The sequence below is a fragment of the Sturnira hondurensis genome, unplaced genomic scaffold (genome assembly GCF_014824575.4).
Source record: "Sturnira hondurensis isolate 20B ecotype Veracruz unplaced genomic scaffold, ASM1482457v3 Scaffold0008782, whole genome shotgun sequence".
Lineage (NCBI taxonomy): Eukaryota > Metazoa > Chordata > Mammalia > Chiroptera > Phyllostomidae > Sturnira > Sturnira hondurensis.
The window spans coordinates 640,290-654,382 of NW_028081413.1; the positions used below are offsets into that span (position 1 = coordinate 640,290).

General features: G+C 38.8%; 1 protein-coding gene across 1 annotated transcript in view; it reads left to right on the plus strand.

Annotated features, from left to right (window-relative positions):
* INO80 (INO80 complex ATPase subunit) overlaps window positions 1-14,093 on the plus strand; it is a 131,685-nt gene that overhangs the window by 103,478 nt on the left and 14,114 nt on the right. Inside the window, exons 28-29 of the mRNA XM_037056041.1 lie at window positions 3,962-4,056; window positions 10,150-10,222. Coding sequence (XP_036911936.1) covers window positions 3,962-4,056; window positions 10,150-10,222 — 168 coding nt within the window. The remainder of the gene's footprint in view (window positions 1-3,961; window positions 4,057-10,149; window positions 10,223-14,093) is intronic.

Below are 14,093 nucleotides of genomic sequence, written 5' to 3' on the forward strand. Positions count from 1 at the left end.
TCTGTTTGCATGCCACTGCTTTATTTTTTTTTAGTTTATTTAATTATTTTTCAAGTACAGTTTTCTGTCTATTTCTCCCATCCCATCCCACCCTCCGTGCTCCCCCCCTCCCTCCCATTTCCACCCTTCTCAGTTGTTGTCCATGTATCCTTTATATATGTTCCTCTAAATCCCTCCCCTATTTCCCCTGAAATTCCCTTCCCTCTTCCCTCATGCCACTGCTTTAAAAGTAGGATTTAGGGATGTGATCCAGAACTAACCTGTCTTCTCAACTTGTATCCTAAGACAATAGTTTTCAGGCTGGTGGAGTAGGGTAGAGGATAGGAGACCTAGGTAGAGATAAAACAGGTGGGGCACTGGGCTCCCTATCCTTCTTCATCAACCAGAATAATAATGCTTTTTACTTATTTTATATTAGAGAGGTTTCATATAAGATTTTGCTTGAAAAGAAAAGTGTTTTGATGCGTTAAAAATAGCATAAGGATATGTTATACAACAATGTTTCTCAAACTTAAATGTACTTACAAGTAATACATGTTAAAATGCAAATTCTGATTCACTCATATGAGTGGGCCCCTCTATTCTGAATTTCTAGTAAACTTCAGGTATTGCCAGTGCTGCTCATGACGGCCATACTGAAATAGTAAGATTCTACGGGACCCTGCCCTGCCTTTCCTCTGTAGTGGTTGTTCTTAACTGCAGATATAGGGTATCTATTACAATCATCTCTGGAGCTTTTTAAAAAGTAAACAGTCCAGGCCCAGCCTGTGTGGCATAGCTGGTTGGAGTGTCATCCCATACACCTGGAAGTTGCAGGTTTGGTTACTGGTCAGGGTACAACCTGGGTTGTGGTTTTGGTCCCTGACTGGGGTGCGTGCAGGAGGCAGCTAATCAGTGTGTCTCTCCCATCAATATTCCTCACTGTCTCCCTCTTTCTCCCTCCCTCCCTCCCTCTCTCTCTCTCTGGAATTAATAAATATATTATAAATAAATAAATAAAATAACCAGTTCAGGCCCTGGCCAAGACCTACTGACTCAGAATACCTGTGGTGGGTCCATGCACAGGTATTTTTTAAAATCCTAGTTGAGGATCACCACTCAAATGCTAAGAGTACATCTTGTCCATTAACCCCTTTGGCAGCTTCAGTAATTTTCAAAAATGGTATCTGTTAGAACTTTATAGATCTCAAAATTTTCTAAATGTTAAAAGCCATAGTTTTTATTTTATTAGTTCAATAGTATTAGAACTTACTTGGTTAGTAATTATTAATGCACAAAATTCCACTTGGGAGTACTGCTGTTCATATCTGTTAATTAAAGGAAGATACTAAAATACGAGACCTCTGGGAGAGGAAGGAGGCCTATGCTTCACTCCTCTTCTCTCTCTGCTGCTTTAAGTGGAGCAAAAGGAATTCTTGTGACAAGTCTCTAGGAAATTTAATCATTCTGGTGATTATTTTCTAAGCCTTTCCTAATTACCAAAAGTGAACTTGAGTGAGAGACACCTTTAATTTCTACAGGGCACCTAATGTAAGGAAGGACTGGGTAATGTTTGAGCTTCTATCTCACAAGCCCTCTTTAATGTACAGGTGAGCCAAGTGTGATGCAGTTCCTGTAAAGCACGGTAAAGTCATCCAGGAAGCAGTAACCACCCAGCAATGGTCCTCAGACATATGAGTAAACTGCAGAGGGTAGAAGGATGACTGGGGACATCGTGCCATCTTAGACAGTTTCTAATTAACCAGGTCTCCACTGCTGGCTTTAAAAAGAATATATTAAGCAAGGTTCTTAAGATAAATCTTAGAAAACTTTTTGATGTTTCCATCATTGAGATAGACTTTTAAGATTGATTTTTAAAATAAATTTTTAAAACTGCTATAAGTATTATCAAATCATTCCTTAACATTTGTATTATTTATTTTTTAGAGAGTGTGGAAGGGAGGGAGAAAGAGAGAGAGAAACATCAATTGGTTGCATTTCTCATGAACCCGTACTGGGCACCAAGCCCACAGCCCAGGCATGTGCCCTGGCCAGAAATCAAACCAGTGACCCTTCACTTTGCGAGACTAACTAAGCCACACCAGTCAGGGCTGAACCTAGGAATGGAAGTGGTTACGGTTCTTGAAGAAATTAGGCATTTCTTTCTGGTTGCAAACAGCCTAGACTTTTAGAGAGACAGCCAGAAGAATAGCTTCAGTATAGCTAGAATTTGTAAATGGCAGAAATATTAAAATTACTTTTTTAGCTCAGTCTCTATCTGTTAGCTGTTTTTCTATAGATAGCATGACAATGTAGGCTTTCCTCTACTTTGCTTTTAACTGCTCTTTCCATGTCCATTTACTTGATTTGAAGCTATTTACTGAAATAGGATCTAAACCTTCTGAAATCCCACTACTCCCCTGGGTGGGAAAGCATAGGCTTAAGTGGTAAATGGTAAAGATTCCCTTCTGTTGCCTTAGTAACAAACAGACGGTCTGTAATCAGCATTGGTTTGATTATGGTCTAGGACCAATATCTCTGGTGTTGTGTTGACCTTGACATATAAATAGTAATGTAAACAGCAAGATCTACAAGAAGATTCATTCATTAATCTCACTGAGGTTAGAAGTTCTGGTTTAAAAGGTAAAATAGATCCTTGCAAAGAAGCTCACCCTTTGGTTAGAGTCCAAATCTGAGATGTCTGTCTGTATAGTCTCCTTATTTTGTTGTTCTGGATGGCAGCATTCCCTGATTGGATTAGCTGCCAAGTTATAATGAGCCTTTAAAGACCATGTTCTGCCATCATCATATTCATCTTCTTTCCTGAATTCCACTTTATCCAAAACACCCCTACTCTTCTGCCCTAACACTCTTCCATTATAGGGCTCTACCACTAAATGTAGCTAAATATTTTCTGTGGCTAAATATTTTCTGCCCCTCTTTGATTATCAGAGTCCTTAGAGAACTACCTGGAGACAGAAAGAAATAGCTTCTACACACACACACACTTATATAAAACACAATGATGTGTCCTCAGTGAACATTGTCAACTAGCTTCACCTCACAATTACCCTAGCCAGAGAGACTTCTGCCAAGCCATTGAGGAGGTTGGAGTACTTACTCTAAGATCAGACTGCCACATAACTGCACCAGCCACACCAAACTGGGGCAACCTTGTATGCTGAACTACCCAGCCAGCCAAAAGAACTACATATGAGAATTTTGCAATACAAGTTCATGTACATAGGCAGCTATGTTGAATTCTTAGTAATAGTTTCTCTACAATGGACTTTTTGAAATGTAGTCTAGTAATCAGCAGCAAAAAAGGGGGAATCAGTGCTCATTTGGACATCATCTGTAAGAAAAATTGCAGCTTCTAAAAATGGAAATAGGTCTTGACATCTCTTATCCATTCTTAAAAGTTGTGATTCCTTTATACATGATGTCAAAAACATTCTCAGCCATGGAAAGTTACCTTGTCTTCTGTTCGCCCTGATGGTTTGGCCTCTCTTAACAGTGATGCATGCTTTGCTGGAAAGGGAAGTTTAGGGTGTAAATTCAAGGACTTTGGTTAGCAAGGGTTTGCTGGGGAGAAACACCAGTGAAACATCAGGTCAAGTGTTACTTACCTTGGGAAAACTAGGTAGTTCATAGCTGTGAGAAACATCTGGTTGGAGACTGAAAAGCCATTTTGGTTCAGAGATTTCATTTTGTTGTTTTCTGAAACCTACAGAAATAAGATTAGTTTCCAAGTTGAAATTGAGGGTGGTTGTAGTCTTCACATTACTCTCGACTTTTACACTTTTGTAGTCACCTCATTCACAAATAAATTCTTATATTTTTGAGATTGCTTTCTCCTCATTCTGTATATAATGACTTGCCCCTAGTATGAATGAGGTAGAAGGTAGGTAGATGGTTGTGTGAGTTGGAATACAGTAATTTGTATCAGACTGATTCATATCTACTTACTCTTGATTGGCAGGAATATATGGTTTACAGAAAGCATACCTATATGAGGCTTGATGGCTCATCCAAGATCTCGGAGAGGCGGGACATGGTTGCTGATTTTCAGAACAGGTAATTTTATTAGGAATTACAAAAATTATCTTTGGTTTTCCTCTAATGCTGGAGATGATGAGTTTGAAAGAAATACCAACACATGTCAGATTGTTAAGTGATTATGATAGTTCCTGCCATTTTAGCTAGCTCTGTTTATGACAGTTCAGACCTATGTGTCTGTGAGAGAAAAAAATGAATATTTGGTAATTTTTATGTTTGAAATCTGCTCTCTTACCAAATCAGTGCCTATTTCTTGAGGCAGTAAAAAAATGACTTCTGAGTATGAACAAAAACCCTCCTTATGTGGATAATATATATGTTGTAAAAAATTCACTGGGCTATATATTTCTAAATTTTAACAGTTATCCCTGGGTGTTAACTTATAGTGATTTTAGTTTGTTTTTGCCTACCTGTTTCACTGTATATGAGGGTTTTTTTTAATCTTTCCTTTTCCTGCTTTCCCTCTAGCATTTTAGTACAGCATAGTATGACAGCCTGCAATAGTGTGCAATCTATTCAACTGGCAGCTCTCAGTTACAGTCCCTGATAATGAGCCTATGAAATTTCAAATACTGCCTGCTGGGTGCTGATGGCTTTCAGAGCCATAATTATCCTAAGTGCAGGTTCTCATTGTAATAAGCAGAGTCTGGTTACTGCTCTCCAAGGAGAAAGCCAAACTCTGCTAGTGACAGGTCTGCTGAACTCCGTCCTTAATTTTCTTTCTTAAACCTGGAGAGCTAATGAGTAGAGTGGATCTCAACACTATAAATTAGAACATTCTTAATTTCTGGCCTTTAATTGTGTAGACTGTTAATAGTTAACTTTGGAGTTCTTGGGAACAAAATTAAGCACATAACCATTTGTATTTAGGTTACAGTTGTTTTCATTTCTTTTGGTTTTAATACATGGTTTACTTCAAACGTAAAATAATTTAGCATAAAACAAATCCATAGTTCAACAAAGAATGTCCTTTGACAGTTTTTGTATTGCACAGTCCTTTGCAGTAGAACACAGGTAAGGAGATATATCCTGATGTGTTGGTTTACAATGTATATTCAGCTTCTAAGTTGAAACTATAATACATCCGAATTTAGGTGGCTGTTTGACCAACAATGGAGGGGAAGATCTACTTTGGGCCTATTTCTGTTCGTTGCCTTGGAGCAACTGTGTACATGCCTAACCTAGCTTTTCACCTAGCAGAACCTATCAGCAGATTTTTTGATTGATTATCTGTCATATATAAGCATATATATAAGCATATATAAGCCTATAGGGCTAGTGCCTCCTAGCCCTACCTCATTGTTATGCCCCACCCACATACACAAAAAAAATTTACCAGCTGATCCTCATTTCTTGATTCTGAAATCAAATGAAACATATTTTCCTTTGTCCTTATCTACTCCAACCTAAGAGTTCCAACAGACAAGAATCTTACGTGCAAGATCTGTAGACTATATAGACTATATGGTTCCCCCAGGGTGCCTTTAATTTCTCCAGGCACGCCAGCACCTCTGATGTGGGTGCACTGGTATGAGGTGGCATGAGCTGTGTGTGAGAAGAAACACTGTTAAGAAATGGATATTTCACCTACTACTGTTTGTGTTTATTTTTTACTGATACGTTTGATATTATACATTTGAAGATTTCACCTCAAATGTACATTTGAGGATTTTCACCTTCAAAAAACCACCAAAGATGTTTTTTTCCCCAGTAACAATTAGTATTGTCATATATTATAATGAGATGCCTGTTGAGGAAAGTTTGAGAAATAATTAATGAAGAAAATAAAAAGCATCCACAATTCCACTACTTTTAACATTTTGGAATATTCCTCTATTCTTTAATGTACCATATTTTGCTATATATAATGCACTCTTTCTGCCCAAATTTTTTAAGGGAAAATAAGGGTGTGCATTATACATGGGTAGTGCCTGAAATACCTTGTATCTGTTCTTGTGTCTTGTAATTTTTGTTACGTGAAATTTCTTGTACCATAATACGTTAAAAAATAAATGCTAAAATTTCTTCACAATACAAAAAATAAGTATCTAACTGTGGATGGATGAATTAATTAATTAATTAATTAATTGAAAGGAAAGATTTTTTTCCCCCTGAAAGTTTGGGCCAAAAACATGGGAGCACATTATACACGGGAGTGCATTATACACTGTAAAATGTGGTTATGTTTACACATTAATGTCATGTAAAGATTGTGTGTCCTGGTTTCTTCTATATCATAAACATTATCATATATACTTTAAAAAGTCTTTATAATCACTATTTTTAATGATCAGTATTCCATTATACTGGGGGTGTTGTAGTTGTTGAAAATGATGAGTGAATATCTTCGTTTATAAAGCTTTGTCACCATTTTAGATTATTAATATAGATTCAAACAAGGTAAATCACTGAGTGAAGGAATGTATTTAAGACTTTGCATATCGTCAGATTGCTTTACAGAAATTTCTGCTGATTTAGATTCCAACCAGAGCCGTGGTGTGCTGACTGCTTCTGCTTTGGGTTCTGAGCTGTCATGCTGCGGCTCTTCTGCCCTCCCAGTTCCCAGACAACAGGGCTGTGAGACCCGGAGCTCAGTCTATCTTAGTGACCTTTCAGTGGGGAAAGAATCAATAGATACAACTAATTAATAGCTCCTAAAATCTTTTATTTAACTTGTGAAGCAATTATTTGGGCAATCCCAATAGCACACACAAGTTTTGCAGAGTTTAGCTCTAAAAGAAGGATGTTTTCACCATTAAATTATACTGTTATTTACTTACTAAATATCTTACTTTGCACAGCTTTTCTGGGAATCCTTACTTGAGCTTCCAAACCTACAGCTGAGAGTTACTTAGGGAGTAGTGAGGGGGTTTTTTGATCAACATTTAAATAACCACAATTCTAACACCCTCCATCCAATATTAGGCAAACTGTGAAACAACAGACTAACATCTTCCCTGCATACATTATGAACTAGGTGATTAGAGTTGGGATTATGGCTAAAAAATAATCCCCTATATCTTAGGTATAGAAATGAACTGTGCCTATGCTGGCCAGAAACTTACCAGGCAGACCCCTCTAAATGGGGAGAAAAGTTCTCAACTTACAAATCTGAGTGGCTGCAGTAGGTCTGGAGGGAGAAGTAGACAGGTGTTTTTGAAAACAGAAAGGCATGGCTTGCCGGCTGTTTATTATTATTAATGAAAAGACATCAAAAGAAAAAAATTATAGTTTTAACTGGAAAGCCCTGAGGCTCAAAGGTCAGCCAGAGTAAACAAGAACTCCTATAAAAAGCCATTTACATTCCCTTCATACAAGATTTATTTATGAGGGATCCTTCCAGGAAAGAGTCTGACTGAGACTAAAGACTGTTTGACCAGGATGTCCTGACTGGGCAACATTCAGAACATGTGACCAAGTGCATGATCCTAGAAGCCATTCACAAGGTCTTTGCTCTGGAGTGCCTTGGCCTTGGCTTCACTCCTTACCCCGTGACATTTATTAAATGGACACCCCCAAAGTATCTGACCACTCAGGCTGTGCCTTTGGGAAACCGTAGAAAAAGTGAGTGTACTGTGGGTTTTTCTCTCTCGGTAAGAGTGTTGTAGAGCTCCAGTGTCGTCTTTTATTCTGGCTCAGCGTGCCTATTTACTGCAGTCAGCTACATGCCCAGCACTATTCGGGTACTGCAGTGCAGAGTGGCATCAGGGGGGTCCTTAACCAGAGAAGAGTGAGAATATGACCTAGGCATGCATGTCTTTGCCATGTGATTTCATAGACAACTTGGAAGCCTGGTCTCCAAGGCCTGTTACATCACAGACCCTGAGTTGAGATTCCTTTTCAGACCCCTAGAGGGCACCCAAATCATCATGTTGCCTTAAATTTCACTAATTTATTTTTACCTAGATTCCTTTCACGAGGGTCTTTTCCCATGTATAGTCCCTGTTTATAAGTGATTTCTACATCTAGGGTCTGATCTCTCCGGCTGTCCAGACTGTGAAAATGACTCATTTTTCTGCCTCTACCATTTCTTTTATTGTAGTTACCAACTGTCTTCTGCCTCCCTCCCTGTCTCACCCCTGTTCCCCAACCCCCACCCGAGCCCAGGCTCTTTACTTCTATCAGAATTACCAAAAAAGTTCTTGCCATTGGGTGACTCCCATCAGCTCTCACACAAGTATCAGAGAGAAGCCTCTGAACCCATCTCTGTATCCACCAAAGCAGGAGAAAGAGATGTGTGAGGAAGAGAAACCTTATCAAAGGCAAGAGATTAATGCAGCCTAGAAAGCTCAATTTTTATTTGAAGACTTATGGTTAAGTATTCTCCTGTGGTCTGTGAGGTATCAAGTTTCCATTTACATCACCCCACATCTATGGAAAATGTTTATTAACTAACATCTTTTAACTTTATGGTTTGCCCTGTATGGTTTAATCATAAGATATGACATGTTATAAATTATATAAATAAAATTATGAAACATTAAACTTCATGATAAAATTCAAAGATAAACTAGTAGAACTTTCATAACAGTACACTGGTTTTGGAATCATGTCCTACAAGAGACCTTAAACATGCTCAATTATCTATGCATGCCTCTAGGAAAGTTGTATTTAATTGAATGCAAATAAAGGACAGATTCCACTAGGACCTATCCAGCTTGGTGATTAACCAGGAAGCTTATTTCAAAATAGCTCCTTCTCTGATACTCATGTTGGCTGTTGATATGTCATCAGTTAGTCACTTCAGCTGTATTCAGAGCATCTCTATTTCATATCCCATAAATACACCGTCAGCAGTCAGGTGACTTTTTCAAGAAAGAACAGCATCAGGGGATGAAAGCAACCTGGTGTCAGTGTGTTTCCATATTTTTTACTCGAAGTCAAAGAATAAAATTCATTTTACATTAGGATTTGGTACCATACCTGAAATTTCACAAAACAGTAGTTTCCCTATGGCCTGTGATGATATGATATATTTTCTAATCTGTTCTATTTCTTTCTTTAAATTATTTCTTTAATTAGTCCAGATCCACTAAATCGATTTCATGCCCAGTGATAGGTGTGACCTGCAATTTAAATAATACCAATCTAAATGAATTTCCGGTTGTATTTCTCATTATAGTCATAATGGAAAGGGATTAGCAGCTTGATTTAAAGGATGGTAAAGTTTGCTCACCAATATGACGCATTCCCTTAGAAATGTTCTAGAAGAGAGCATTGGTGGCAGGAATGTGAAAATCCAAGATAATCTTAAAATATGTTTATGTCATCTGCAAGAACTAGGTTCAGACTAAGCCCGTGAATGTATGTGTGTACAAAGATCTATCTTACAGCGAAAGCCCTCTTTTTGTGATCTGGCACATCCTTGTTCCTAAAAGATACTTAATATTTGTTACCCGAATGAGTGACAGTGGCACCTACTGGTTTATTTGTAATTCTAGGTTTCTGTAAAAGTACATGGAAACAGAAAACTTTATCTAATCGTTTCTATGTAAGGGCTGTATTGGCACTGATCAAAAAGAACTTTAATTGTAGTCTGTCTTCATGGATTGATCCTGAGTTCAACTTGAAATGTACACAAAAGTCATGGCTTGGGTCTTAATCCCAGGACCTTGAGTTGTTTCTCCGGGACTTTTCATCTGAAAATGAGTGCTTTGAAGTAATAGTTAATACTCAAATTATTGGAAATTTTAATTCCTGGGGGAAACACCAGGAAAATACTGATTTATCTGTCTCCTCTGCATGAACTGTGGATGGTATGACTAGTTAAAAATATGACTGTTAAGTTTAAAGAAAGTTAGTCTACCTCCATGATAACATAGTTTTCTGTTATATTTGCTACATGTTTATAATTATATCGCCTGTCAGTCAATATTAGTGGGCAAAGTATATCTTCAATGTGGAAGATGATAACCATGGTTTGATCTTGGCAACAGAGCACCTTTGTGCAGTTGACACCTTTCTCTTGTCAAAGAAACAGGCCTGGGCAATCACCAAAACTCTTTCTAGCCCCAAATGTTATTCTTTATTCAGGGATTCCTCTTTTATGCCACGTGCCATTTTTCTTTTTCAGTTTTTCCTCTAACCCTACACCTACCTCCTCTTCTGCAGGAATGACATCTTCGTGTTCCTGCTGAGCACACGTGCTGGCGGACTGGGGATCAATCTCACTGCCGCAGATACAGTAAGTCATGAGAGCACAGTACGCTGGATGCGCAAGTTCTCTGCTCTAAGTATATTGTTCGGTTGGTGTTGCCCTTTCTTTGTATCACAGACTTCTTTCATCTTTGCCTTCAGTTATGTTAGTCACACTTTGTCTGGAACAGAACGTTTTAGCTTTCCTTTGGACTTTTCTGTCCATTCTGTTGGAATAAATTTCTTACACATCCATTCAGCAGATATTTGGTGAATGCCTACTGTGTGTCTAAACACCTGCAGTATGTCACTGAGTAAACACTTGGAATATGTCACTGAATAAAGAGACCAAAAAAAAAATCAGTCAATCCAACCAGGAGCTGTAACTGACCAGATCAGGAAGGATTGTTTTATTACTCTTATGTATTATTTCACCATAGGAAAAATTCATATTTTTATATCACAAACTTGAAAAGGTGGTTGGAAAGCAAAGAAATTGTAATATATATATATATGACATTTCATCAAATGGTCTATCCTTTCATATCCAATCTCCTCAAGGAATACTTTAGCATCTGAAAGGGAGACGATAACATTTTTTTTTAATCTCAGAACTATTCAAAATGAATATCAGAACTATGATAACATTTTTTTTTAATCTCAGAACTATCCCAGGATTTGAATGTTTGTTTGTTGTTGTTTTGTTTGTTTTTAGAGAGGAGGGAGAAAGAGAGAAATAGAAACATCAGTTAGTTGCCTCTAGAATGCCCACAACCCAGGCATGTGCCCTGACCAAGAATTGAACCTGCAGCTTTTCAGTTTGCACAGTGATGCCTGACCTACTGAGCCACACCAGTCAGGACAAGATTCAAATATATTTAATAACAATTTCAGTAATCTTGAGACATAAAAATGCATAAATGGGAAATTGTTTTGCAGAACACATGCCTCTGAAAAATGTCATTCTGTGTGGTTGTTCTGGTGCTTCTCTGTGAAATACAGAGCATCAAAATTCTCACAAGTATGAGGAGGATGCAAACTGGAGGGTCATAGAGAAATGAAATACGAGGGCAGAGAGGCTCAAATGGTCTCACGGCAGAGCTGGAACTAGATCCCGTATTTTCTTGTCTCCACTCCTAGGCTTGTGTCCACTCCTTCTCCTTATTGACAGTACCATAGAACTGTCTCTTTTCAAGAATGAAACATTTTCTGATAGCAACCATAGGACTCATCCATACCTTCCTTGGCATTTAAACCTCTTCAGCCAGTTAACCTGGTTGGGACAGGGCTCCAGAGCCTGAGGATCACAAGGGTATAGCTAGGTAGATCCTATATCTTAACGTGCATGCACATCATCAACCTCAGTCATCTTAAGGGACATCTGTCAGTCTTTGATGGCTGTTTTTACAAGTTTTCTGATACAGTAGCTTGGAGCCATATCAGATAGCAGAAACTTGGCTTTCTCTTTGCCCCTTGCTTCTCTGTAAGCATTTTGTACAATTCCAACTTAGTCCCTACTCTCAGTGTGAGTACAAGATTCATTACTTTCACCTAGCCAATCTTTTGGACTCCAGTCTCGGTCCTCAGCCCCATACCTACTAATTATACCCTTCTTTATTAACTGTGCCACTCCCTTGCTTACAACCAGGGAATCTCCATCATCTATGAGGTAAAGTATAAGCTTCTTTGCATGGCATACAAGGTCCTTCATTTTGTGGCTTTTATCCCTTTTTCCAGTCTAATTGCCAGACTATTTCCCCTTCTAAAATTTATGTTAACAGCCCTGGCTGGCTGGTGTAGCTCCGTGGATTAAGCACTGGCCTACAAACCAAAAGCCAATTGGAACCCTGGTCAGGGCACAGGCCTGGGTTGCAGTCCAGGTCCCCAGCTGGGGATGTGCAAGAGGAGGCCAATCAGTGTTTCTCTGGCATATTAGTGTTTCTCTCCTTCTCTTTCTAAAAGTAAATAAAATTTTTTAAAAATTGTTTCAGAAATTATTGACTTGCAGTTTTCCTGAACACCCCATCCAGTGTCTCACTGTTGCATAAACTGTTTCCTTAGAATAGATTGTTCTTCTTCCACCTGGTAAATTTCAAAACCCCATATTTGATCAGGGTATATTGTGTTATGTGGGCTGGTAAAGCTTCTCTGATAAGATGACATTTGAGCCAAGATCTGAAAAAGTGAGGAAGTGAGCCAAGCATTTATCTGACAGAAAGAAGAGCGTTCCAGACAGAGGAGATAAATGCAAAGCACTGAGGTGAGAACGTGGTTGGCATAATCAAGCAACAGCAAGCAGCCCTGTGTAGGTGGAACAGAATGAATTGAGGGGCAGAGTGATGTGAGTTGAGTGTTGCAGAGGCAGATCATGGAGGGCTTAGTAGGCCATGGTAAGGATTTTGAGATGGGAGACTACTGGAAGATTTAGAACAGAAGAATAACATAATTTGGCTTGAATGTGGGACATAGGGGAGGTATGAAGGAAAAGTCTAATCTATTTGACCTGAGCAACTGGAATGATAGAGATACCAGTAACTGATTAAGGGAAATTTTGGTCGGGGGGTGGGAAGCAGGTTTTATTGGGAGACTCAAAAATTTGGTTTGGGGTGGGTTAAGTTCAAGATTCTTAGCAGACACTAAGTGGCAGTGTCACCCAGGCAACAGGGTCTAGAGTTTAGTTAGGAAAGACATTGGGGCTGAAGATGTATTTTGGAATCATCAGGTCAGAGATGACCATTTAAAGCCATGGCGCTGGATAAGTTCATTTGTTCAAAATGCCTGTCTCGGGTTTGGTTTATGGTTTCTCAAGGAACAGTTCTTGTAGTCATTCAATTGAGTGATTGAAAAATATGCAGATTTGAGAGGGGCTGAGATCTGCATCCTGTTTCCAGTTGTTCATGTGGTTTGCCTTGTGGGGGTAAAAGCTCCTGCCAGCCACAAAGAACCAAAATAGCCCCCTAAAACATAGCTAGAAGAGTAGAAATAGGAATTCCCTTTTCATGCTGGGGACTAAAGAGAGGTTCTGAATATTCTGAGTTCCCAATTCCAAAATAATTTACATTTAATTTTGAAAGGAGGGCTTGGGGATTCACTTGTAAATTAAAACCTTCTGGAATACTCAGAAAAATGAGACCACAGATCGAAATGAATTCCTAGGTTATGCTTTGTGTGAAGTCAGGCTATACTCTGTATTATTAGAAAAACAATAGGCCTTACTGCTTGCCTGGCATTTTTCCTTTGTCCCAAGATTTATTTAGCTTTGGAAGATCCCCAGAACCATTTATGGACAAAGAAGAGGTTAGTCAGCCTAAAATGTCAGTAAAAACTCAATCTCTCATGATTGAGAATGCATATATAAACCTGTGTTTATAAACAGTGGGACTCTGGCCCACTGTTAGTAAAAACATGGTTTTAGCATGTGATTAATGGCAGCTGCCTTTGACTAGCTATGTTGTTCTTTGTGTATTCTTGCTGAAGTAGGCATCTCTGCATTTGACTTTGTTCAGTGAGGGGCTCTTGTGACCTGCACTGTTTTGTTGGTGTCAGACCTGTTTTAAATGCTTATGTGTAGAGAGGGATTGAGGAGCTTTTGTTCATTGGTAGCAATGTGAGAAGTCCTATTTTCCTTGAGACAACATGGGACAGGTGCCAGCCCTCCCAGGGGCCTGAACTTCCATCCCTTTTCTTGGGAGAGAAAGAGTTCCTTCCACCCTCCAAGTATTGGTCCTTTTTGAGGGGAAGGGTGGGGGTTCCTTTTGAAATCTTCCTGTTTTCCATTTCAGTTCCTCATCCCCTGTAACTCTTCTCATTGACCTGTGTATAGCTAGGTGCTCCACCTCACCTGATCTCACCTTCCTGCTGTCGTTCCTGTCCAGTGTGGAATTTACAACTTCAAGAAGGTGCTAAATAGTAACATATTT